Source organism: Stegodyphus dumicola, chromosome 2, assembly GCF_044657685.1.
Source record: "Stegodyphus dumicola isolate Sdum_Otavi_A_Nest chromosome 2, ASM4465768v1".
NCBI lineage: Eukaryota > Metazoa > Arthropoda > Arachnida > Araneae > Eresidae > Stegodyphus > Stegodyphus dumicola.
Genome location: NC_140769.1, coordinates 15400367 through 15424158, shown reverse-complemented (window position 1 = coordinate 15424158; position 23792 = coordinate 15400367). Strand labels below are relative to the sequence as shown.

The following is a 23792-nucleotide window of genomic DNA, read 5'->3' as shown; positions in this document are numbered from 1 at the left end:
AACTTTTTACTACAGTCATGGACACAATCGTATTTTAGGACATTTTCTACTTCTTTTCCTTTTCTTTCTATAGGCCTTTTTTTTTTCCCTCTATTAATTTTTGGGTCCTTTATTTTAAATTTCATTTTGTCCCATGTTTTCTTCCTGGCCTTTCGGACTCGTACAAAATGTACGAAGTTCCTTTTTACTCTCCTCTGAAATAAGAAATTGTCCCCTTTGTATATACCTTTCCTTCGCACCTAAGCTTGATTTTTCGGCCATCGTAGCAGAAAGAATTAGCGGGTGCAAAACAAGACATCTGTGTATTTTGTCTGTTGGCTTTTGTTTATATTTTATTTTTCTTTAATATTGCACCATTATGGGCATATATTTTTTTAAGAGTTACCCCATAATGGATAAATATGAAATGCTTATATAAATGCATACTTTATTGTTTATTTTTGTCATTTATTTAAAACTTGAGAAAGTTTAAAAATGCATCATTCTCACGAAACAGATTTGACTGAAGATTACGAATCTTTACAAATTTGTACCGCTGAAGACCAAGATGAAATTATTGGTGCAATAGAAACTTCACATAATAATAGCTCTAAACAAAAAGTATCCAATATCTGTTTCTTTTATGAGAAAAACGGGTATTGTAAATATGGTGATAATTGTACATATGTGCATAACAAAAAAAGTTCATATAGGGATAACCGTATCGGAAAAAACGCCAATTTACGCAAACAAAATAATAATTCCTATGTTTTCCGTAGCAGTCATATAACTCGGAAAATACCATGTCGATATTTTAAAACAGGAAACTGTGGAAAAGCGGAAAATTGTCTATACAGTCATTCGGGCGAAACGGACTCTTCCTTGATATCCGAAGTCAGTTTAGAATCATCTAAGCAAGTTAAAAAACATAAGGATTCTTCTGTCCATAAAAGTAAAAAAGCTCCACTTTGTCATTATTTCAAAAGAGGTCAGTGCCGTAATGGTGATAACTGTAAGTTCTTCCATCAAAAGAAATATGTATCTGAGAAAAACAGCAAAACTACTTGCCTTGAGAAAAGCAATGAAGAAAATAAAAGTAAGAAAGAAGATAAAAGCGTGTATGATAATTCAGTTCCTTCCCTAACTGAAGTTACTAAAGAAAAGCCTATAGAAGTTTCATCTTTAAATGTTAGGAAAATTTATGAATTAACAAAGTTGACTGAAGATGATGTAATTAATTTAAGGTAGTGCTATTTTCCCACTCTGTTATAAAATTGAATAACATACAATTAATGGTAAAACTTAAGAAATATTAAATGAGATGCAAATGCTAATTGCATTTTGCGGTAAAATCCTAGTATACGGTGCAGCCATGGTGCGATTTTGTAAATTAATCGCCAACACCAAAAATGACCCAAACAATGTCTATGTACTATACACTATATACATACCCAAACAACGTCTATGTATATACTATACACTATATACTAAGTATATACTATGTATAACTATATATATTCTTTGAATGACCTGTTTATTACTCATTGTATATGTCGCGTTTTTATTGCTCATCATAAAGTTGCCAAAAGTAGCCAAATCCCGTGTGCACCGGATACTAGGATTAAACCGCATTTTGCATTAAAATTGTGAAGTTTACATTTTTGGTATGTTTTATGTCATTATTAATTATTATTCATTGTGCATTAGATTGTTTGTTTTTTGGAACCTAATTTAAAGTTTGTGTATTGTGAATAATAGGCAGTAAAAGATCTAAATGACATTTTTCTAAGTGGGGTGGAGGGATTGTTATTTGAGAGTTAAAAGTAATTGTTCTGGGTACCAATATCCAGTTATTTCTTATGAATGAATGAAAACTTACTAATGAAAATTTTTGTCAGTGAAATTGCATAGATTTAATTATGCAATATTATTATCTCATTATTCTAAAAAACTGCATATAAAATTCATTACATAATGGTTTTTCTAATAATTTTCTTTTCTTTAAAATCTTTATTTAAATATTAATTCTTTTTGTTTGACCTTTATCTCTGCAATCATTTTTCTTTTAGAAACACAGAGATCACGCAGCTGAGAAAGCGCTTTCCAAGTCTGAAAATTATTAAAGAAAATGAAACTTTTATCATTTCTTTTCAACCATCTGATCCCGACTGGGTATGAAACCATTTTAATGTTAATGTTTTTTTAAAACTTTTGTATGGCACTTTTGTTTTTAGAAAACAGGAGTTTTCTATTTTTAAGAGGTGTGAAATACACAGTTCAGCTAAATGGTGTGTGTTTTACTTAAATGCAGTACGTGTCATATAACTTCAAAATTATGAGGTTAAGTTTATTATAAAAAGCATTTCACGTATATTTTAATGATGTTAACCTTTTTTGCAATGTTAATGCCGTGTTTATCAAACTTTTTCATATGGGTACTACTTTTATAAATTAGAATAATCTGCGAACCATCTTAATCATGTACCCTTCAAAAGCAATTTTTAAGCATTTGCTACTACCAGTATGCCTATATTTTAAAAATATAATTAATTAAAACTCATTTTGTATCAATATTAAATAATTAATTTAATAGCAGGAAATTTGTATTCATATTTAATAATTCAAGGTTCTTAAAGTTCTGATAATCTTAATCATATTAACAAAAAATTCGGTAAATATAAGTACTTACATTAATGACGTAGATTAACCTAACGATTCTTGCGCAGACTGTACTATGTTTGAATGATTTAAGTCTGAGATTACCACATACATCAAGTTGGTTTCAATACTTTGTGTTTATTTCCTGAAAACCTTTCTCACACAAATATGTAGAAGTAAACTGAATTATAATTTTTAAAATACTGCTGTTATCAGTTCACTATAGAGTATTGTCTCAGTATGCATAATTAATTCATTCAGATCCTTGGATTGTGTAGAAAATGGTAAATTAATGTATTGCATGTCATCATAACTCGCTGAACTTAGTAAACTCTTCAAAAACAATATTGTATACTTAAAAAAAAAAAAGAAAAAAAAGAAAGAAAAGAAAAATCGAGTTCAAACAGTATGCATGTCAAGTTGGGTGTATTTCAAAATGGATATATACCAAGCTGTTACTGTATTTCATTTTCACTGGTAGTTATCCTGGTGACACCAGATGTACAGCAAAATAATGACCAGAAGCATCACAATTATAATGTTTTAATCCCTCTTTCCTTTAATCTCTCTCTCTTGGTAGAGTGGGCAGTCCATAGTAACCAATTATAAATTTCATAAAGCATCAGTCTTGGGGAAAAAAATAATAGACGACTGCAATGTGTAATTTCTAAACTCTGAGAGTTTCAGCTGTAGTGTAATATATGCAGTTAATTTAAATTTTATTTTTTATCTTTTCTTGAAATCTAGGAAGACCTCAAAGGCAGTCTTTGAGGACCTGGTTTCACAGACTATAATTTGAGAAGCACTGTGTTAATGGATGCATGTTACAGAATACTGGAAATTTTACTTATTAGAAATTTTCAGTAGTTCATTTGCTGTTCATATTTTTTATTTTTGTATCATAAACATGGTATCTCTATAAAGTTTTAAACAGTCTTCATAAGTGTCTACAATGTTTAGCACATTTCTACAGCTGCCATATAGAAATCATCTTTTATAATATTTAAATCTTCAGCTTTGGTTTTAGGCTGAGCTGGAATAACCATTAAGCAAAATAAGCATTACCTAGGGCATCAAGAAGCACCACAAAAAATTCCTCATTGCCACAAAAAATTTCTCATTACCATAAAATGCATGGAAGAATATATTATAGAATATCTTTAATCTATGATATATATTATAGAAATTATATATCATAGAATATAAGCTAAACCTAAATCAAAAGAGATGTAAAGGGGATAAAATGGTATAAATGTGTGTTAGAGCACCAAAATTTTTTAAGTGCTTAGAGCCTTTAAAAGTCTTAATCCAGCCCTGGTTTTATGAACTTCTTCAGTGCTATTAAAATAATGACACTGAGGTGGTTCTTCTAAAGATGGTTGTCTCTAATGCTACTGCTGTATAAAGCAGCAGTACATCATGAAATCTTCACAGCAGTTGTAGAGAATATGCTTGTAACTAAATGTAACTTGTGGCAAATCCTCACTAGACTGTAAGCGACTTATCAATATGTCTAAGAATAAACAGAAATTTAAGAAGGGTGTAAAAGACTCCTTTGTTTAAAGCTAAGTAATTTGAACAGCAGGCACACTTGGTGCTTGCAAATCAGCTAGCAATTATGGTACAAACTCAGAAATAGAATTTAAAATTTAAAACTAAATCTAAGTATTTTTCAGCCAAAGGCTTTCCAGAGAAATTTAAATGTGAAAGTCAGCTCTTAAGATTATATCAGCATGATGGCATTATCGGCAATGATAAAGCAATGCTGAAGATGGGAACTCTTAAACTTAGAACAACAACCTAGTAATGTGGCCTTCAGGCAGGGCACACTCTGTCTAAACGATCTCAAACCCTCACTAAAATACACTTGAGCTAACTTCCATTCTGGCAGGAAAACGGAAAGGGAGAAATGATTATGCAGATTCAAAAAATAACTAGCTATTTAACATAAATAAACCCTACACAGTTTCTCTTAAAATCTCTGATATTCTGATTAAAATGAAAATTTCCCTGTGCTTTTTTGCTTTTAAACACATAGTTTAAAATTATGTATATAAAAAATAATATCTGAAGTGTTTTCTAATACATTGTTAAATTACAGATGATTCTCTTATTGTGTTTTTGAAATTTAACCTTCCATGATTGTCTTGTCTTGAATTATATGTTATCACTAAATTTTTATATCTGCATTAAAATTTATTTCATTTCATTTTAAAAGCCTTTTGACTTGAAAAATTTGGAAATTCAAGTGGATTTTCCTGAAAATTATCCAAAGAAGGTAAGCTAAAACTTATTTCTCTTGTGAATTTGCACTAAGAAAATAATGTAATTTTTTAAAGAAAATGTAAGTTTTCTGTATAATGCTTTCATTTATTATTAAAAATAAAGGCTGCTTATTATTTACCTTTTTATGAAAACAGATAAAAGATACATTTGTTGGAAAATTTTTTATATATTTAAAAAAAATATGTATTTATTATAAATTTTTAAAATAATTGCAGAGACAAAAATTTTAACTATGAGATTGTTGGTTTTGATGTTTCCATAAATAATACTGAGAAAAATGTATTCAAAAGAGTAATAAACATATTATTGAACAGCAATACATCAGCAGTGCCTGTGAAACCACACTGGCCAGCAAAATGCTTAGGCCTGCATAATACATCAGAATAAGAGATTGCAAATAAAAGCATTTTTATCTCTTGATATTTTTGGACTTCATATGGAATTTTAAAACAGCTGTGAAAAAATGAATATTATTTTTTGTTTAAAATAAATATATACATATGAATATAATTGCTTCTAATATAATATAGGACGAGTTTAATAATATATACATATATAAATCATAATAAACATATATAAATGTAAGTTTCTTCATCTAATATAACTTTTATAATATGTATAACTAGAGGCCTATGAGACATGTGTGGAATCCTATTTTGTTGCCAGAAGCAAAATTAACAAAATTTACTTTTTATTATTATTATCAATGGACAACTTCCTGATGCATGTACTAGATAACAACAATTCAGTGATACTAAAAGCTTCATGGGTACTTTCTTGTTCAAACAGCCACCGCAAGTGCTTTGGCTAAATTCGAGGAGAATCTTCCAGCTTAGTATTTTTGGTACCACAGGTAATCAGTAAAATTGATGTCCCATTTAAATTAACCATATCACAATTCAAAGCAAACTGTACCTTTATTCAAGTATCATTTGTGAAAATATCACAACTGGCAGCCTCCAAAAATAGTTGCTCTAGGTTAGTTACCTGTGTCATTTAGTGTTCGTGTTATTTTAAGGATCAAGATGAAAATCAAAATATCCTCTAATTATGTAATCAAAATAAATTTTGTTTAACAAATTTTTTTAAACTTTTTTATTCAGTTTTTTAAGAAAGATATTTAATAAACAAGGCTATTCAAATGTTCTAATTTTATTATATTTAGGTCTGTCAGATTAAAGTCTTGGAGTCTGCTGATTACATTCCACCACTTCTTATCAGGTACAATGCATTCTTTTGCTATATATTGAATATATAATTTTTTTTTAAATATATTTTGCCTTTTTTTCTCATCATGACTTTTCAGTGCAATGTTTTTAATTCTGGTTTTTCATATATTTAATTATAATACTTATTCAGGCAGCAAATTTTATCACTTATTTAGGCAGCCTTACAATGGCAATGATTTTAAATAAAATGCCTGTATGAGTTTAGAGGCATCTGTTTTCCTTAGGAGCCAGATTCTGTGCCTTTGCTTCTTTAATTAATTTGAATGTCATCCATTGAGCAACATGAAAAGAAACAAGTGAAAAAATTATTAATTATGAGATTATGATAACATTTTTAAGTTATTAGGTAAAGTAAAAAATTATGAGATACATTTTTTAAGTACTTTTGGAAATTAAAATTAAAACCACATACCAAAATTGAGAGTCTTAACATAAAAAGTTTAAAAAATATCCTGTTCACAAAAGTTTTTTTTTTTTTTCCCCTCAACCCCCTTTCATGTAAGCATTGCAAAGAAAAGCCAAAAAATTAAATATTTATGAGACGATAGTTAGTAGTCAAATTTATTAATTTATCCTCTAAAATAATATTTATATTTCTTAATATGAAATTTCAAAATATTTGGTCAGTGTATATAAAATTACACTGGCAAAATTTGTATTGGGTCATCCGGAAAGTTATGCAATTTTTTATTTATGATAAAAACAAATGAAGTAATATGCAAAAATGTAAGAAAATTTAATTGAATCATATACCGTATTTGACGGCATATACGAGACTCGTAAGACGCACCCTTATTTAGACGGCCACACACAATAAAAAAAAATTTCAATACCGTGGTTTCTTTTAGTTCTCACGTTTCGTAAAAGCCAAATAAACAATATTGAATGCAATTACCTTCACGTATAAGACTGTGTCCTTCACGTATAAGACGCAGGTAACTTTTTTGAGACCAAATTTAGGAAGAAAAGTGCGTCTTATATGCCGTCAAATATGGTAAGCACAGTTTATTCTTTGGCAACTGGAAAATTCCACTTTTTAAAAAAGATTTTAGCTTATTCATAAAGGTATTATCGAGGTGTTATTTGACAGTATCCAGACAAGTGAATTCCAGCCAGTTCAGAAAATTTTGAAATGATCTGAAGAGATGAAAATTTAAGGTGGCAAAATTTTGTGAAAATGGAGGATGGCACATGAAATATCCCAACTGTACTCTGTAAGTTTTTGTTTGACACAAAAATCAAAATGTGACATCAAAATGTGAGGGCGAGCATTGTCATGATGGAAGACAACACCTCAAAGTAATCAGTTCTGAGTGCTCTACTTCTAAAACTGTCATTTGGGAACAGTAGTTTTCAGAATCTATTGTCGAATTTGGTGGCAACAATTTATAGTGTACCATTCCTTTGTGCCATTCCTTTACGTTTTTTGGATGCAGCCCTCCTTTTGATGTTAATAATAAAGGAGGTTCTTTGGTTTTGACCCATGATTTTTTTCTTGTACAGTTATTGTATTGTACTTGCTTCTCATCTCCAATAATGAGCCATTTCCAAAAAAGGAGGTTTTTTTTTTTTTTTTTTTTTTTTTTTTTTTTTTTTTTTTTAAATGAAGAGTCACTAAAAAAATATGCTAAATAATGCTAATATAAAAAATATGCTTATAAAAATAATATGCACGCTTGAGTTTCACTTGCTGAAACTCAAGCAAGCACATTATTCTCTCAATTTAGAAGTCAAACAACAAAAATCAACGTTATATTTTCAAATTTTCACAGGATAATGATTTTTTAATTGGTTTCACTGCTATCTGTGGTTACCAGAGTTTTTTGAAGTGCTTTTCCCCTCTCCTCATGATCTATGAGTAATGAAAACCAGCTGGATGATAAACCATGTTTTGTTTTCCCTGATGTAATTTCGTTTTCTAAATTCTGCCATGCATAATGGCATCATGGGATTTTAGTACAAAGTAATCAGGGAAAATATAATTTTTAAATATCTGCCCAAATGTGCTGTTATTCGTCCTGCAAAATTATTCAATTTTTACAAAAATTATTATTGTTTTATTAATTTATTATACACTGCTTTTCAAAAATTAAGCATGCAACAGCAAAATCAACAACAAATGGAAAATTAAAGCTTAATTTTAATGTTAATTAAAAGCCAGATTTAACATAAAGAAAACAAATGTATTTATGCATGAAAGTAAACAAGCATTATGTATAAAGATGAAAGCACTATTTAATTTTCTTAAATTATATGGTGGTTTCGCATTTGGGTCATTAACAAATTTGATGTTAACCCTTTGACACGCGCGATATTATTTTTATAATTTTTTTAACTAAAAACTCTAGAAATTGAATATTATGATCCTAGAGACAAATAATATATGAATTTAAAAAAATCTACTCTTGCCCATTGTTCTGTGGGTGGTGGTCTCACTGTGAAACCACCGCACGTCTAGGACTTTGAAACTTACTGATGTAGTAGGAAAAAAAAACTTACCATTTTCCGCGCGCGTTTCCAATAAATGACGAAATTTACGGATTTTAAAAAAAATGTATGTGAGAATTGCATTATATATAATTTTTTTTTTAATATTATTTTACAAAGTAAATCGTCAGAAAAAATTAAAAAATAAACATTTATGTAATTTTTCTATAGCAGTGAAAATATAAGTACCTACATAATAAGGACATTTGGATAAATGGATTAAAAAACTCAATAAAATAAAGATAAAAAGGAACTCAGTGTGTTTTTTCCTATTATTTTTTTTTCATTTCAAAGAACAATTTTTTTTTTTGTGACACCGTTCAAAGCATGTTTTGTCTCTTTGGTACGTGCATAGACCCACATTGCAGGTTTCGCACATACATCTTGTTCTATGAGGTTTCTTCCTTGTGCTACAAAATGTACATTGCCTGGATTTAAATTTCACTGGTATATGTCCAGCGTTATTTAGTTTCTTTTCATCTGGCACATGAAATTTGTGGTTTTTTATGTTAATGGGGGGGGGGGGGCTTGGTCTTTTTGGCTTTGTACGGATCGTTCGTTTCGCATTCATACTTATTTTATTCGTATTTCGTCCCAAAATATTCAGAAAATATTTTTAATTTAAATAAAACTTTTACACAATTTCTATTTTTAATTATAGCAAAGTATATTTACATTAAATTTAAACCACAGGAAATAATTTATAAAATCACAATACTAGCTTGGGGAGCGAGTGTGTTGATATCAGAGAAAAGTATTTGGAAAAGAAAGACCTTTTTACTGCGCAGGTGCATGTATTGTTTAGTAATAAAATAACTGTGGTTTCAAAGCCCTTTATCTATATCCGGATAAAAATAAACATTCCTATTTGAAAAGCAAGCAAACGCAATTGAGAAGCAAACGCCAGTGGTTTCAAGGCACGACCACTGAGCCTCTAGAGGATTGTAAGCATTGTGACACAATGCTCTAGTGGCGCAGTGGTCGTGCCCTGAAACCACATAGCAAATGCCATACATATAGAGGGGTTCTTTTATATACTCAGTTTAATTACTGCAATTTTTTATTGTTTATGATAGAAATCATGATGTGCGATGACTAACTTTTGAAATTTAAAGTTGTTTATATTAATAAAAGTTAATAAGTTATTTTTTCTCATCGAAAAAAAATTTTAAAAGGCATCCAATCTGAAGTTTCAATCAAAAATTTCAGAAAAAAGAGGAGAAAAAAATTCGGAAAATGGTGGTTTCAGGGCGTGACCACCACGCGTCAAAGGGTTAAAGGCCAAAATCAAACAAACAAAACATACTAAATTTATAAGTGACATTAAAGAGCTATTTACTACAGAACTTTAACAATGTGATTTATTTCAAACTCTCATAGAAAAGTAAGTTATAAAAAACTTACTTTTGTTTTCTGGTTTGTGACAATAATTTTTTTATTATTTCACAGTAAACAAACTTTAATAAAGGGGGGCAGACAGTGCTTTCACTCCATTTAATTGGGAATTAACTGTATACAATTCAACTTTGTCGAAAAATAGGAAAGACAGCTAGTAGCTTTGGAGCTGAGAGGTGGTGGTAGTCATAATAAGCTAAATCATCATAAGCTAAGTAATTGGTGATTATGGTAGATGGAGGAGATTCAAGTGAGGACCATCAGTTGTGCTTGTCATGTCATATCATGACTCTGTGTCTGCTTGGCCTGATGTCAAAAGTTAAATATTGTCATTTGCTCAGTCTAATATCGAATACTTGAAATGCAAAATCTTTGGTATATATTAAGATTATTTGAGGTCATTTACATTCCAATGTAAGTTGGGACAAAGGTGAAAAAATCAATAAACTTAACCATTGAAGTAGATAACTTAAGAGAATTCGATAAAATTCCTTCTCTCTTATATTCCAGTGGAAAACTATCATATTTGAATCTTCCATATATCTAGATTTCTGTTTTTAAAAATATAACAACTTTTAACAAAGAGAAAATGACATTCTGACTAAAGTTTTAAATAATTATAGCAGCATACTTAACTAATATATTTCTTCTGTCATGTTGGCAATAACAATTTCCTACAAAACTAACATTCCCTTAAATAAAACAAGCAAATCGATAACCTTATATTCGGCATAGATTTTGTAATATCCCCATCGATTTCAAGGGCAAAATGGGTCCCCCTTCATCAGGAGCAAAAAATTCTGCAAAAGCGAGAAAGCGAATGTTGATCATATCAAACCTGTTTTGCCCTCGAAATCGATTGGGATCCATTTTGCCCTTGAAATCGATTGGAAATTTACAAAATCTACTCCGAATACAAGGTTGTCGATTTACCTGTTTTATTTCTCACGTCATCGTGTTTCTCTTGCGTCTTAACATTCCCTTCTTAGTACTTTTCAGAATTGAATTCGTGCATTTCTTCAATCTCTGAATATTTTCATTTCCTACTCTTTCATATAAAATAAAAAATTCTGTTTAAAATAAAAAATTCTGTTTAAATTTCTTTTATAAAACAAAAAGATATTATTATAACTATTTTGTAATAGAAAATGGAATTTTCTGATATTTAGCTATTATTAGCTTTAAATTAGAAAGTTTGATTAATATGTAATGCATATGATTTTCACAAAAGTCCTTAACGGGCCTTTATTTTCTTAACTGTTGGTTTTGGATATACATTTTCATTTCCAAAAATGTTTTAAATGGTACAAAGATTCATGTTTTGACATTTATAATTCAAAGAAATCAATTAATAAAGATTATGAAATCTAACTTTGTTTGTGTTTCTCTGATTTTTATATTTATATTTAGAAACATTTTAATATCATTACAAAAAATAAAACACATACAAAGTTTGACTTGTATGAAAAAAATTGGCCAAGCCATTTAATACAGTAATTGGAAATCATATTCAGGGGCCAAACACAAATTGAAAAGCAAAATGTTTGCATTTATACATAAATTTTAAAAAAAAAAGAAAAAAGAAAAAACACATAGAAAAAGTTTCAGATGCTAAGAGATTATACGATGAACATGTTTATGTAGATTATTATGAAAAATATTGATGAATATATATATATATATATATTTCCCAAAAAAGGAGATCTTAGCAGAATCTTATAGAATTCACATTCTAGAAAATATTGACAGGCTTCAGTATTGGTATGTAGCCAACATGTATTATTATTTACATTAATTAAAAATGAAAAATATTTGTACTTTAATGATTTTTTCATGACTATCATATTATAATTCTAAAGTAATAAAACCTCATGAGAAATTAATAATGTAACCTTACACTTTAAAACTTATAAATTACTTATAAATTAAATGTGAAAATTCTTTTGACATGCCAAATGTAACAAAATTATAAATAAAGACACCAATAAATCACAATTTTGTTGAATGGTGATTAAGGGGAAAATATTAGTCTCAAATTATCCTGAATTATATATTAACTGACCCTTTAATGCAAACTGAAAATGATTTCATAAATGGCAAATTTTGCAGTTAAATATCTTGGTCTATTTTGGTCATACAAGCTTGATTCTTGTGTTTTACCTTTTATATTTTACTTTTTGTGTTTTACTTTTTATAAGGAGTATAATAACATTTCTCTAAATATAACAATAGGAGCTGAAGAAGCATATGAAAAGTTAGATTTTATAAGTTTCACAAATTGACTTTAAATGTAAAAATGCCCAAAAAGAATCTTTTTGTCATTTAAACACTTTTGTAGTTAGAACCATATGTCTATGACCAGCGAGTGCAAAAATAAACACTGAGTAAGGACTTTTGAGTATATGGCATGTATTTAGTCTTTAAATATTTTAGGTTTATATATTTAGTATTTAATTTTAGGTTTTTGAACAGAAGTATTAAGGATTGGCTGAGTAAAAAATTTGAAGATTCCATTGCATCGGATAAAGTAGAATTAGTATTTCGTCCATTTTTAAGGTGGTTTGATCGCACTTTGGAGGATCTATTTATTTCTGGATTAAGATTGGTAAGCTTTTTTTGATTAAATATAATTTGATTAAGGTATTATTGACCTTGATGTTTCACATAACTTTTGTTAATAAAAATGAAGTATTAGAAATCCATTTTAAGAGAAATATTACGTCTTAATTTTTGCAAAAAACGTTAAATCATTTCTTGTGTTTATTGGAACAAATATACAGTATGTATGTACACCCATTAAAAAAAGTTCTATGTCTGTACAAAAATGTTCTATATCTCCCATTCTACTGGGCCATTTGACAAAATTTAGCTTACATTTTTCATGTCTCAAAAGTGCGACTTTGGATATATATTAGTTTTATGCATGGCAATTTTCCAACATAGGTATTTTGACTCAGAATCAGACTTTTTCTGAAATAACATACTGATTTTCCCCCTATATTTTAATCCTATACCTCAAATTATGCCAAAGTGCCAAGTTTTGTAAAAATTGCATAAGAAATTTTTAAAAAAATAGCTTTCAAAATGTTAGATCCTCAGCATTAATTGAATTTGGTATATATTTATTAATCTCTCTTTTTTTTATTAAACTTATGTGATTCCTTTTTTCACAATTTAAAATTTAAGTTCAGTCCAAAATGAAATCTGCACTTTTTTCCTGATTTATTTGCAAAATTTGTATTTTTATAATTTTTTTTTTTTTTTTTTTTTTTTTTTTTTAAACTTTGAATTGTAACCTATAAAATTTTTAGCATCAACTTGAAGTAGAAATATTTCTAGCCCTTCTGGAAAAACTTATAAGATTTATGTGAATTGATATATTAGTGCATTTTGAAATTTGACTTATTTATTGTAATCAATAATAACACCATCTATGGTTTATGTATTTTGTTACAATCTTCAATGAACTGCTATAGTTATTTTTGACCTTAAATTTCCCAATAAACTTTTACATAGAATTAATCACATGGAATTTTTTCCCTGAATTTTTTAATGGTGTGTAATAAATATTTGCTAATAATATATGGAAAATGATTTTTAATTCATAAGGAATATCAAACAAATATTTAATATGCCTTCCCCCTTTTTATGTTTGTTAACATAATAAAGTAAATTTTTACCTCCACCTTGTTATTGTCTGCTGTTTTTACTTTAACTTCATTTAAATCAAATTTATAAAACTGGGAAAATTGTGTAGTAAAATTTTAAAAATTATGGATTAATTAAATTGATTCAGTTTATGAACTGAAGTTATATTAATTAATGGTAAGTGAATTTAACTTGTTTTATTATGTAATTAATTTAAGAGCTTTAGTGTATAGTTAAAATTAAAAATAAATAGTAAATTAATCTTACTGTCTCAAAACATTTCATATGGAAGAATTCATAACTGTAGATATTTTGAAATATGCAACTTTTTAAATATTTGTTTTGGTTTCTGAATTAATACTCTAGAATGCATGCCAAAATATAAGTATAAATTAAAGCATTGCAAGTGCAAGAAAAGTAAAAGTTTAAAAAAAAAAAAAAAAAAAAAAAACTTTTTATGGTTTACATGTGTATAGAGTCTTAGTAAATACATAAATTATTCATATTCAAATCTGCAGTATTTTAGAAATCCAAGCTTTGATCTTTATTAAAATATGCCATTTTTTTATTTTAAATTTAATTCTTCAAAAGTTATAATTTTGTCTTCTTTTCTGAAATCTTGTCACATTATCTTACATTAGGTTAGGTTATTTGAATAAGGAAAAGCACACAAGAGCTATCTGCTTAAGGAAAGGGATGATTTTGTAAAGGAACCTATTTTGTATTCACATTACACATGGGGAAACTATGAGAATGCAACTAGTTCTTTTGCCTGGGATGAACTTGGTATCTATGGAACTATGAGCATCCTTTGGTGGAGCCTGCTTAAATTAGGAGCCAGATTCTTAGTCTCTAACTATTCCATCTGTAAATATTTAAAATACTTTTAGTTTATAAGTAAAAAACACAGAGATGACATTTTGTTAGTGCATTACTTTGTAAACTACCAAGCTCTTTTGCAAATGAATGTTCAGTTACATTTGCTATTATTCGATTCCTTTTGGGTTCTTTTTCTCTTTTACTATATGCAGTTTTCAAATGCATTGTAGCCTGGGTCACAAAATATTCTTTCGAAAGAAATGCAGTTCAAATATATATATAAAAAAACAGAACTCTCAAAAATTTATATTAATAAATATACTTAAAATAAACAGTTTGAATCAATAAATTGAAAATTTTAAAAGAATTATTTGAAGAAATATAATTTAGCCATACAACTCAAACAATTAAAATGAAAGTTTAAAAATAAAAAAAATTCTGAAAATAACAACTATTAAAATGTGCAGATTTAAAATGTGCAATATAAAAGAGGTATTTGAAAGAATAAACAATGCATTTTTTCTGTTGTGCACAATGAAAGGAAAAGTGAAGTAGATTACTATAAATAAGAAATTTTGCCAAGAGAATTATCCTTGGTGCAAACTAAAAAAAAAGTACACCCAGATAAATTTTCAAATTTCTTTGTATTTTTCCCAACCAAATTTTACACAATTCGGTATTTAGCCACAAAATGTGGTATGAGTCACAGAACTGAAATATGGAAAAATATTCGCATCTTGCAGTATGTCATTTCAGAATTAGTCCAATTTTGTGTCAAATATAAATCTAATGTATATCTTAAGTCATGTTTTTGAGACCTGAAAAACAAGTTGAATTTCATCAATCTGCCCAGCAGAATGGGAGATATAGAACTGTCCAATTTATTTTTATTTATTTACTTATCTGTTTATTTATTTTGAGTAGGTGTAATATATTTTCATCATGTTATGTATAAGCACACATAGACAACTTCTATGAGTATCCAAAATATTTTCTGGATCATATGTATGATGGGTGAATAATGTTTGGCTATTATTATGTTTTCAGTCATCAATAATACTGATCTGGTAAATGTCTTATGAATCTTTTGTCTGTGTATGTTTTGGAAGCCATTTTGCACAAATTGCAGTGGTTGGCCTTGCTATATCTATTAGCAGTACTGCCTATTAACTATCCATTAGCAATACATTTTATGGTTGTAAATTTTTCTACATGGCATTCACTAAACTTGCCTTGTAATAAGAATAATTTGGGTAAAAATAGATTTTATACCCCATATTCATCAGATTTTGTATTTTTCATATTATCAAGCAGAATACAGAGGTCCAAACTGAATTTATAAAGCATCATGTGACTATAAGATTAATTTTGCAAAGTGGTAAAAAGAAATATATTTTGTATATGTTATAAATATTTAACATTTATTTATTAACATTTTCATAGATAAAAAAAAAGAGGAAAAGTGAAGATTTTCTTCAGAAGCAGCTGTGTCATCTTTGATTGCTACTTGATTTATTGACTTCCTGTTAGATATTTGTTTATGTGGGGATTATTTTAGAATTTCCAATCATCTTTTTTTTTTTTTTTTTTTTTCTTACCTCATTTTTTCACTAAAATGCATTACTTTTATCCCAGATGATAACACACTGATTCCACACTTTGAGAATCAATGAGTTATATTTTGTCCTGACAGGACTTTACATGTTAGGTAAAAACAATAGACTTAATGTTTCATGTAGTATGGTATTTTTATAACATGCTAGGTGAAACATTTAAGTCTATTGTTATTTTTCCATAAAAATAGCATACATAATATATGTAAAATCTATTCATGTTGATCACTTAATTAAATTCCTCTGAGTGCCCAGGAGTGGCTGAGTGGTAAGAGCAACAAACATTGGTAGTTCAGCCTAGGTTCTTCCCCCAGAACAGTCTTCCTTGTGTAGATAGCCTTCTGATACATTCCATAATTGGCTGAATAATAGAAGTAGATTTCTAAAGTGTGAAACTGATTGGTCTTCTCTTGTATGTTGCAGTAGTAATGCTTTGGGAATTGCATTTAAGTTTCTTATTATTATTTTCATCATTTTGAGGAATCCTAATCATCTGCATGTGTGAATTCTATTCATTTGAGGAATGGAGCTATCTAGAGATTCAAGAAATCATATTCAGTGATATGTATGGTTGTAATTCTATATACAAAAGGCATATTACAGCTATCTATTTTCTTAGATGGAATCATATCAAGTGTATTAGTGATCAAGTGACTAAAGTTATGAAACACTGATAAAATGGTGAAAGTTTTACTTAATTATAAAAATAAATTAGTTATACAGCCATTAATCTTCTATTTGTCTTCAGTTGTATTAAAATATAAGAATATCGTAAACAAAAACAAATCACTGTTGTGCTATGAAGTAAAGAAAATATGGACAGGATGAGAGTTTGAATCCAATGATATTGTTCGATTTATCTTGTGACTGTTTTTCTTTAATACCATTTCTAAAATACCATTGATACCTTATTTTCTTCTTTTCCAATGATGTTTCCTCTACTGTTTTTAATAACGTGTTCTTTTTGTTTCAAAATCCATTTAACATGTTTAATCAAATGAATTTATTCTCCAGATTAAGCTATTAGGAAAAACAGCTAAAATGCTAATAATATTTTTGTATTAATTATAATTTAATGTCTCTTTTCTGTGTTTTTAATTATCCTGTGATTAGTAGTAAATCAGAAGTTGACTGCATACTTATATAAGAAGGAGATAAGTTCTTCAAAAATTTTAATTATAATTTTTATTTATTTCAGGTAAAACTAGATATTCAAGCTAAAGATGCTGGCATTGAATTTGTACCTCCCGAAAAACTATTTGAATCATCCACTGCTACTAGTAATCAAGAAAATACTTCTGATATAAGCGACCAATCAGATACAGAACAAAATCTTAATAATTCTGAAGTTGAAGAGCAGTCGGAGAAGTCATTATGCAAAGATATAGTCTCCCAGCCCAAGAAAAATGAACCTATCAACACTGCTGTTAATCAAGGGATGAAAGTTTTATTTTCAGATCTGGAACTGACAGAGGGTGCTGCAGCTCTGACCTGCACAAAAATCTCTGTCATGCTTCAATGCAGTCGCTGTAGAACATCTTGCAATGCAGAGTTTGCATCAAATAAAAGCAATTCACAGAAATGTTCTAAATGTTATAGAGAAATGGTATATGCCTTTAATCCTGCAACTCTGCATCCATTCTCTAATGTTCTTGGAACCTTGCAACTGACTGACTGCCAAATTATTGACATTAATTTAGTGGAATGTCATTTTTTGGTTGACTGTTTGAATTGTTCTAAACAAGTTGCTGTTTATGTAAGTAATTTATTAATTAAAATTATTTTAATATATAAAAGTAGAGAAGTATATTTAAGGATGAACTGTTAACTTATTTTAAGGATGAATGATTTTTTAAAAATTATTTATGTTTATTAAGGTACAGGTATGTTGTGGTTGTATATTTTGCATACATGGGAAGAAGCTATAAAATTATGTAATATGGAAGAAATTTGAAAGGTATTTATTGTTATTGCCATATTATAGTGAACAAATTTATTTTGTTCGTTGAGACAATTTTACAATGCATTATCTTAATCTAATCAGTTAATTTAAATTTCAGTTGTAATGATATATTCAAAATAATTTCCTGTGAATCTAAATTTCACTATTCCGTTGGAAGTTCACCAGTAAATTATGCTCAGTTTCACTATCTTCTGATATTCTTGGCTATATTTAATTATTTAATTTGATTGCATTGTTTTATAAATATATGACAATGTCAGTAGTCTGGAAATAAGTAAAAAAGAAAATATTGAAATTTTGTGATTCAGATTTGTATAAATTATAAAATCTACTATATCCAAAGTATATTTTGTAATATTTAACAAAATTTAGCTTTAATTAAAAACATTAATTAATTTCATGCAATTTTATTAAAAAAATTTGAGATTATTTCATTTTCATATCATCCTCAACAGTAATTATAGTACTCATTTTTTAATTAAAGTATTTTTGCAACACAACTATTTTAATGAAATGTCCTTACTCCTGATGCAAGTTATATGTTATTTTTGGAACATTTTCTTTAGGGCATTCATTATGGACAGCAGCATAAAATGTGGTGTAAATTCTGTAATCAGAAATTGCTTATAAGCATTAGAAGTGCAAAGTTTCAAGCTTCAAAGCCTACTTATACAGGTGAAATATTGTTTTATTTTTTGGTAGTGCTGAAATTAAGCTAAATAAAGTTTTCAAAGAACACACATTTATGTATATTACTGCATTTGATGAAAACCAAAATTTTTTACTTTATAGAGTAGAATTTTTTATTTGGAGTAGTTTTTATTTAAAGAATTATTTATTTAAACACTATAATAATTACATTTTCTGTGTTCAGTGTAATCCACATGTGAATCAGTGCACCTACGGCAGTGCTCAGCAATCTCAGTGATCCTGGATTTGGGGGGGGGGGATGAGGAGGAATTCTTTCTGATGGACATGCAACCATTCATGTCCACTAATTATACTTAACTGATCTCTGTAAATGCTATTCTGCTCAGACTTGTTATCAGCCCTCATCTCCATTGATGATGTCATAAAATTTAGGAATCACAGTACAGATGTTAGTGAAATTATACTGGCAATAAGCCAAAAAGAAGAAGTAATTTAAATTTGTTTTTTGCTATGTTTGTGTAACAACCAACAATAACCCGAATAGAAGAGAACATTAAAATTTGATTCTGGTATGCCTTAATAATATAAATTTGGATAAATGTTTGTACAGTAGCAAAAAAAAGAACTCTTAATTTCTTCACCTGTGAAATGCATATTTATTCAGAACAATACTGTTGTAGTAGAAATTTAGATACATATTGGTCATAAGAAACCTAGATAACTCTAGTCATTTTATAACATTCAGGAGTTCATCATAGAAGAATAGAACATTGAAGGAAATGAAATCGTAAAACATCGTCAAAGTCATAATTAAATTTCATCATCATGCTTGCAGAATACTATAGGACTTGAGCCCAGCAGTGTATGTGGTGAGCCAAAAGTATCGTGATGCAGGAATATTTAGCATCTTCATAGGTATTAACACAAATATGTCTCCACTATCTTTGATCAAAAATTGGGCATTTCTTGTGAAAGAACTACATCTTATGTTTTTATTCTAAGTATTGTCTATTACATTTTCCCATCTTTCTGGCAGCACACAGATACAGTGTCAGAAGAAAACTTCATGTTTTGTAGCTGTTCACAAATCGATCCAATTTTTGGTATCTTCACATGATTTGAAGTGCTTCTTAGGACATGTGTCATTGATTGAAACAAATAGTAATCAGAAGGAGCAGGGTCTGGTGAATATGGCAGGTGGGGTAAAACTTCCAATATGAATGTTTCTGTGTATGTTTTGACTGGTGCTGCAGCATGTGGGTGAGTATTATCATGCAGGAGAATAATTCTTTTGTGTATGAAATAGTAGTGGTTGTATTTTTCTTGGAATGCCCAGCTCAGTCTCATCAATTATGTTTGGTTGAGAGTCCCAGTAATGGTTTAAGCAACTCGTAACATGACAAAGTTAATCCCACCATATACACAATATGATTTTTTTCCATGAATATTCAGCTTGGCTGTCGATGTTGAAGCATGGCCAGGTGGTCTCCATGATTTCTTCTTCTTTGGGTTATCATAGTGGGTCCAGTTTTCAACACCAGTGACTATATGATGGAAAAAACCCTTTCGTTCATACTTGGCAAGCAACATTTCGAATGTAAAAATTCGGCGTTCAATGTTTCTTCACTTCAGTTTATATGGAACCCAATTTTCTTGCTTTTGAATCATTCCCAAACATTTTAAATTATGTCAAAGTCCACATCTTCATACACTTTCAGCCTTCTGCTGTGTTCTTTGAAGTCAAAGTCACCATTCTTAAACATTTGAAATCATTCATGACAATTTCTTTCACTTGAGGCAGCCTCATCGTATGCATCTACATGCAATTGATATGCCTCAGCTGCAGTTTTCTTCAAATTTAAGAAATAAATCAAATGTTCTCACAAATGACATTTATTTGGCTCAACACTGGTTGTTTTTGCACCAAGCAAATAATTGATGCTGGTACAAAATCACTAATATTTCAAGGTTATGTTGTTGGCTGATGTCTAAAATTACAATATATCATTTAACATCAGACAATTTTAACTTAACTTACTAGTGGCACCATCTTTTGTCAAACGGCAGGTACTTGTACATGGGCTATGAAAATAAGTAATTATATGAAGAAGCACAAATACTTGTTGATGAAAATTACGGTGTCAAATCACCGTGGAAAAAAGACATGTCTTGTAGCCTTCACTCACTTGTGCATTGTAGACTTCATTCACATGTGTGAGGTTAGCACTAAAGAAGAAAAAGAAAAAAGGAACCTCAAAATCAGTCTATTTATAGTATCTCTAGACAATGTCCATTGCCATAGTCGAAATGGAATTTGGAATGAAAATGTGAGGGCTTGCCTTCACAGATATGCTGCTGAAATGTTTTATTCAGGGGTGATTTTGCTCCTAATATAACTGAATTCCAGATTTTTTACTTTCTTAGGTCTGAAATTTACAGATTTGAGAAATCATGGTTTTTGTTATTTATCTTATTTGTCTGACAGTAACATCAAACCAAGTCCCAAAATTTAATCATGGCCAAGAGGCAAGAGTTGCACCTGTCATTGGCTTAGGCCTTGGATATTTTATAGATGACATAAAAAGTTTGCCCTACTATGTCCGAATTTAGATGGAGAAATCCTCACTCCTGGGGGTATTAATCAAAAGGGTCTGCTACTTCTCTTCCAACCTGTCTTGAGAGCATTTAGCTCAACATTATTTTAAGTGCCTCAGTGCCCAAAGAAATTATACACCTACAAACATCCTATCCTTTTCTGGGAAATGAACCCAAGCACAAGATTTTAGAAGCCTGCTGCCCTACCATCATGCAAACAGGGCAGATAAGAAATCATACTTACATATAATCTTCTCATGTACCATGTTTGAAATCATAGGTATCATATTATCGAATGGATACATAATCTTTGCTGGCAGTGATCTTGAAGATAAATGTGCATGTCTTTTTTATTATTTAATTTTATTATATTATTTTTATTATTGAGGAAGCAGAGACTATGGAATTTATTAGGAATTTGGAAAAGGTTTAATCCACTGTGAAGGGAGTTCTGAAAGAGACATGTATAGAATATGCTCGTTATTCAAATCAAGCTACTCATAAATAATTTTCTTCATCAAATTTAATGGCATGAATTCTGTTCTGTATGATGAAAACAATATTATCAGTACTTTGATGAAATTAGCAGATAATTTGCCAAATATCATTTCAGAAGTTGTAAAAAACTTTTTAAACCATAAAGTCAGAAAATATCAAACGGATAGTCACATAAAATTAAGTAAAACAGCAAACTTAATTTGGCATAGATTTTAAATAAAACTTTATTGATTTCCAGGGCACCCAGACACAAGCCGCTTTTCTTTAAGGGGAAAAAAAAATCTTCAGAATTAAAAAAAAATAATAAATTTAAATTTGCATTAGTTAACTCTATTGGTGCAGGTCTCAAGAAAATCCTTGACACTGGAAGCACCAAGCTTTCTCCCAACCTAGAAGCACCAGCGGCAGTCAAATGCTCAGCGAATTAAATGTATATATCAAAATGTAAATGCTTTATAATGTTTTTAAGAATATTAATTATAGTTGTTTGAAAACTTTTTTAAAGAACAACAGATTATTTTTATAAAATAAGATATGATAAATTTTTACTTATATAAAATGCAATTTGTAGCTTTTCGTAATTTTTACACAGCACAACGTTTTCAATACTGGAAGTGTATTTTCCACACACATAATAAATATGAAAATTTTTTACACACATCACTAGATTTGTTATCTTTTCTTCGAGTGTCTATTGCTAGAGTTGAAAATTTCCTTGCTTGTGCTTTTTCTTCTATTTAAATGAATCTCTCTTAATTCCTCTGCTAATTGAAATAGGAAGCTGTGCCTTGTAATATTTTTATCACTCAATTTATGGTAGATAATGTAGACATTTATTCCTGCTAAATCCAGCATATTATAGAAAACGTTCACAGGCCATCTACATGAATCAGCCTGAATAGAATATTTATTCATATCATCTGGTTAAGGACATTATTTGCCACATTTGGTTTTGTTGTTGAACTCTACTGTTTCTGGAAGTTTCTTTTTATTTTGTGAGTTTTTCTTCTTATTTTGGTTTGGAATTTTTTCGATGTCTTCTTACTGTGCCCACAAAATTTGTGTTTTTCATTTTAAGTCTTTTTGCTAATGGTAGTGAGGGAAAATAATTATCCACAGTCAAATATCTACCTGAACTCAGATAATGGCTTAGAAGATAGATGCATTATTATATTTTCAGGAAGCCTTTCGGTTTCACTTCTCAATATATCTTTTCCAAGATATAGAAAAGCAATGCACATAAACTTTGAGTCTAAAATTTGATACCAAATTTGTCTGGTTTATTGAGCATATGCTGTATAAACTTACACCTGGCTTTAGATGGAAATAACTGCTCATCCACACTGATTTTCTCCTGGCTTATAGTAAATCGCAGAGTTCTGTATAATTTTTTTTCCAAATATCTGAAAAAAGTGCAGTCACTTTCTAAACGCTGAGTCGTAGTTGACTTCAAGTGAACTAGGACTCAGCGTTTAGAGGTATATCTTAGGTATTTTATAATACCTCGAAAACGATTACAAAGCATTGATTCTAAAAAAAAAGGAGGATCAAATGTATTATACCACAAAAAATCGTAATCCATATCATTGCAACCATATGTTCCTCTTGCGTAAATAATAGCAATAAAAGCATCAAGCTTTTCTAAAGGTATTGTCCAAATTTCTTCATTGTTCAAAACTGCCTTGCTTCTGAGCACTTTTTAATATAACATCGATTCATCCACAAACAACCTCCGAGCACTCGACATATTTGTCCCCAAAATTTCTTTTTGCTTAAGATGTTGGACCCAGCAAATCATTTAGCACATTTTGAGCTCCATATTTCCCAGCTGTAGTTTGTGAAGTAGATGACACAGTCCACGAAGAAAGGTGTTTTCTGAGCAGAAGAGAAATATATCCTATTTAAATAAGCAGTGAATGAAAGGAATGTATACGCCAAGTGTTTTTCAAAGAAACAGTGTTTTATGAGCGA

At 29.2% G+C, this 23792-nt stretch overlaps 1 protein-coding gene across 3 annotated transcripts in view; it reads left to right on the top strand.

Annotated features, from left to right (window-relative positions):
• The first annotated feature begins 241 nt into the window (after positions 1–241).
• LOC118198357 (uncharacterized) overlaps positions 242–23792 on the top strand; it is a 37865-nt gene continuing 14314 nt past the window's right edge. The window contains exons 1-7 of one of the 3 annotated variants that reach the window (XM_085810460.1): positions 242–1223; positions 2049–2151; positions 4856–4915; positions 6089–6144; positions 12495–12639; positions 17313–17870; positions 18644–18752. In XM_085810460.1, coding sequence (XP_085666586.1) covers positions 475–1223; positions 2049–2151; positions 4856–4915; positions 6089–6144; positions 12495–12639; positions 17313–17870; positions 18644–18752 — 1780 coding nt within the window. In that variant the 5' untranslated portion in view covers positions 242–474. The remainder of the gene's footprint in view (positions 1224–2048; positions 2152–4855; positions 4916–6088; positions 6145–12494; positions 12640–17312; positions 17871–18643; positions 18753–23792) is intronic. The other 2 variants (XM_035370015.2, XM_035370014.2) reach the window with 2 other exon arrangements.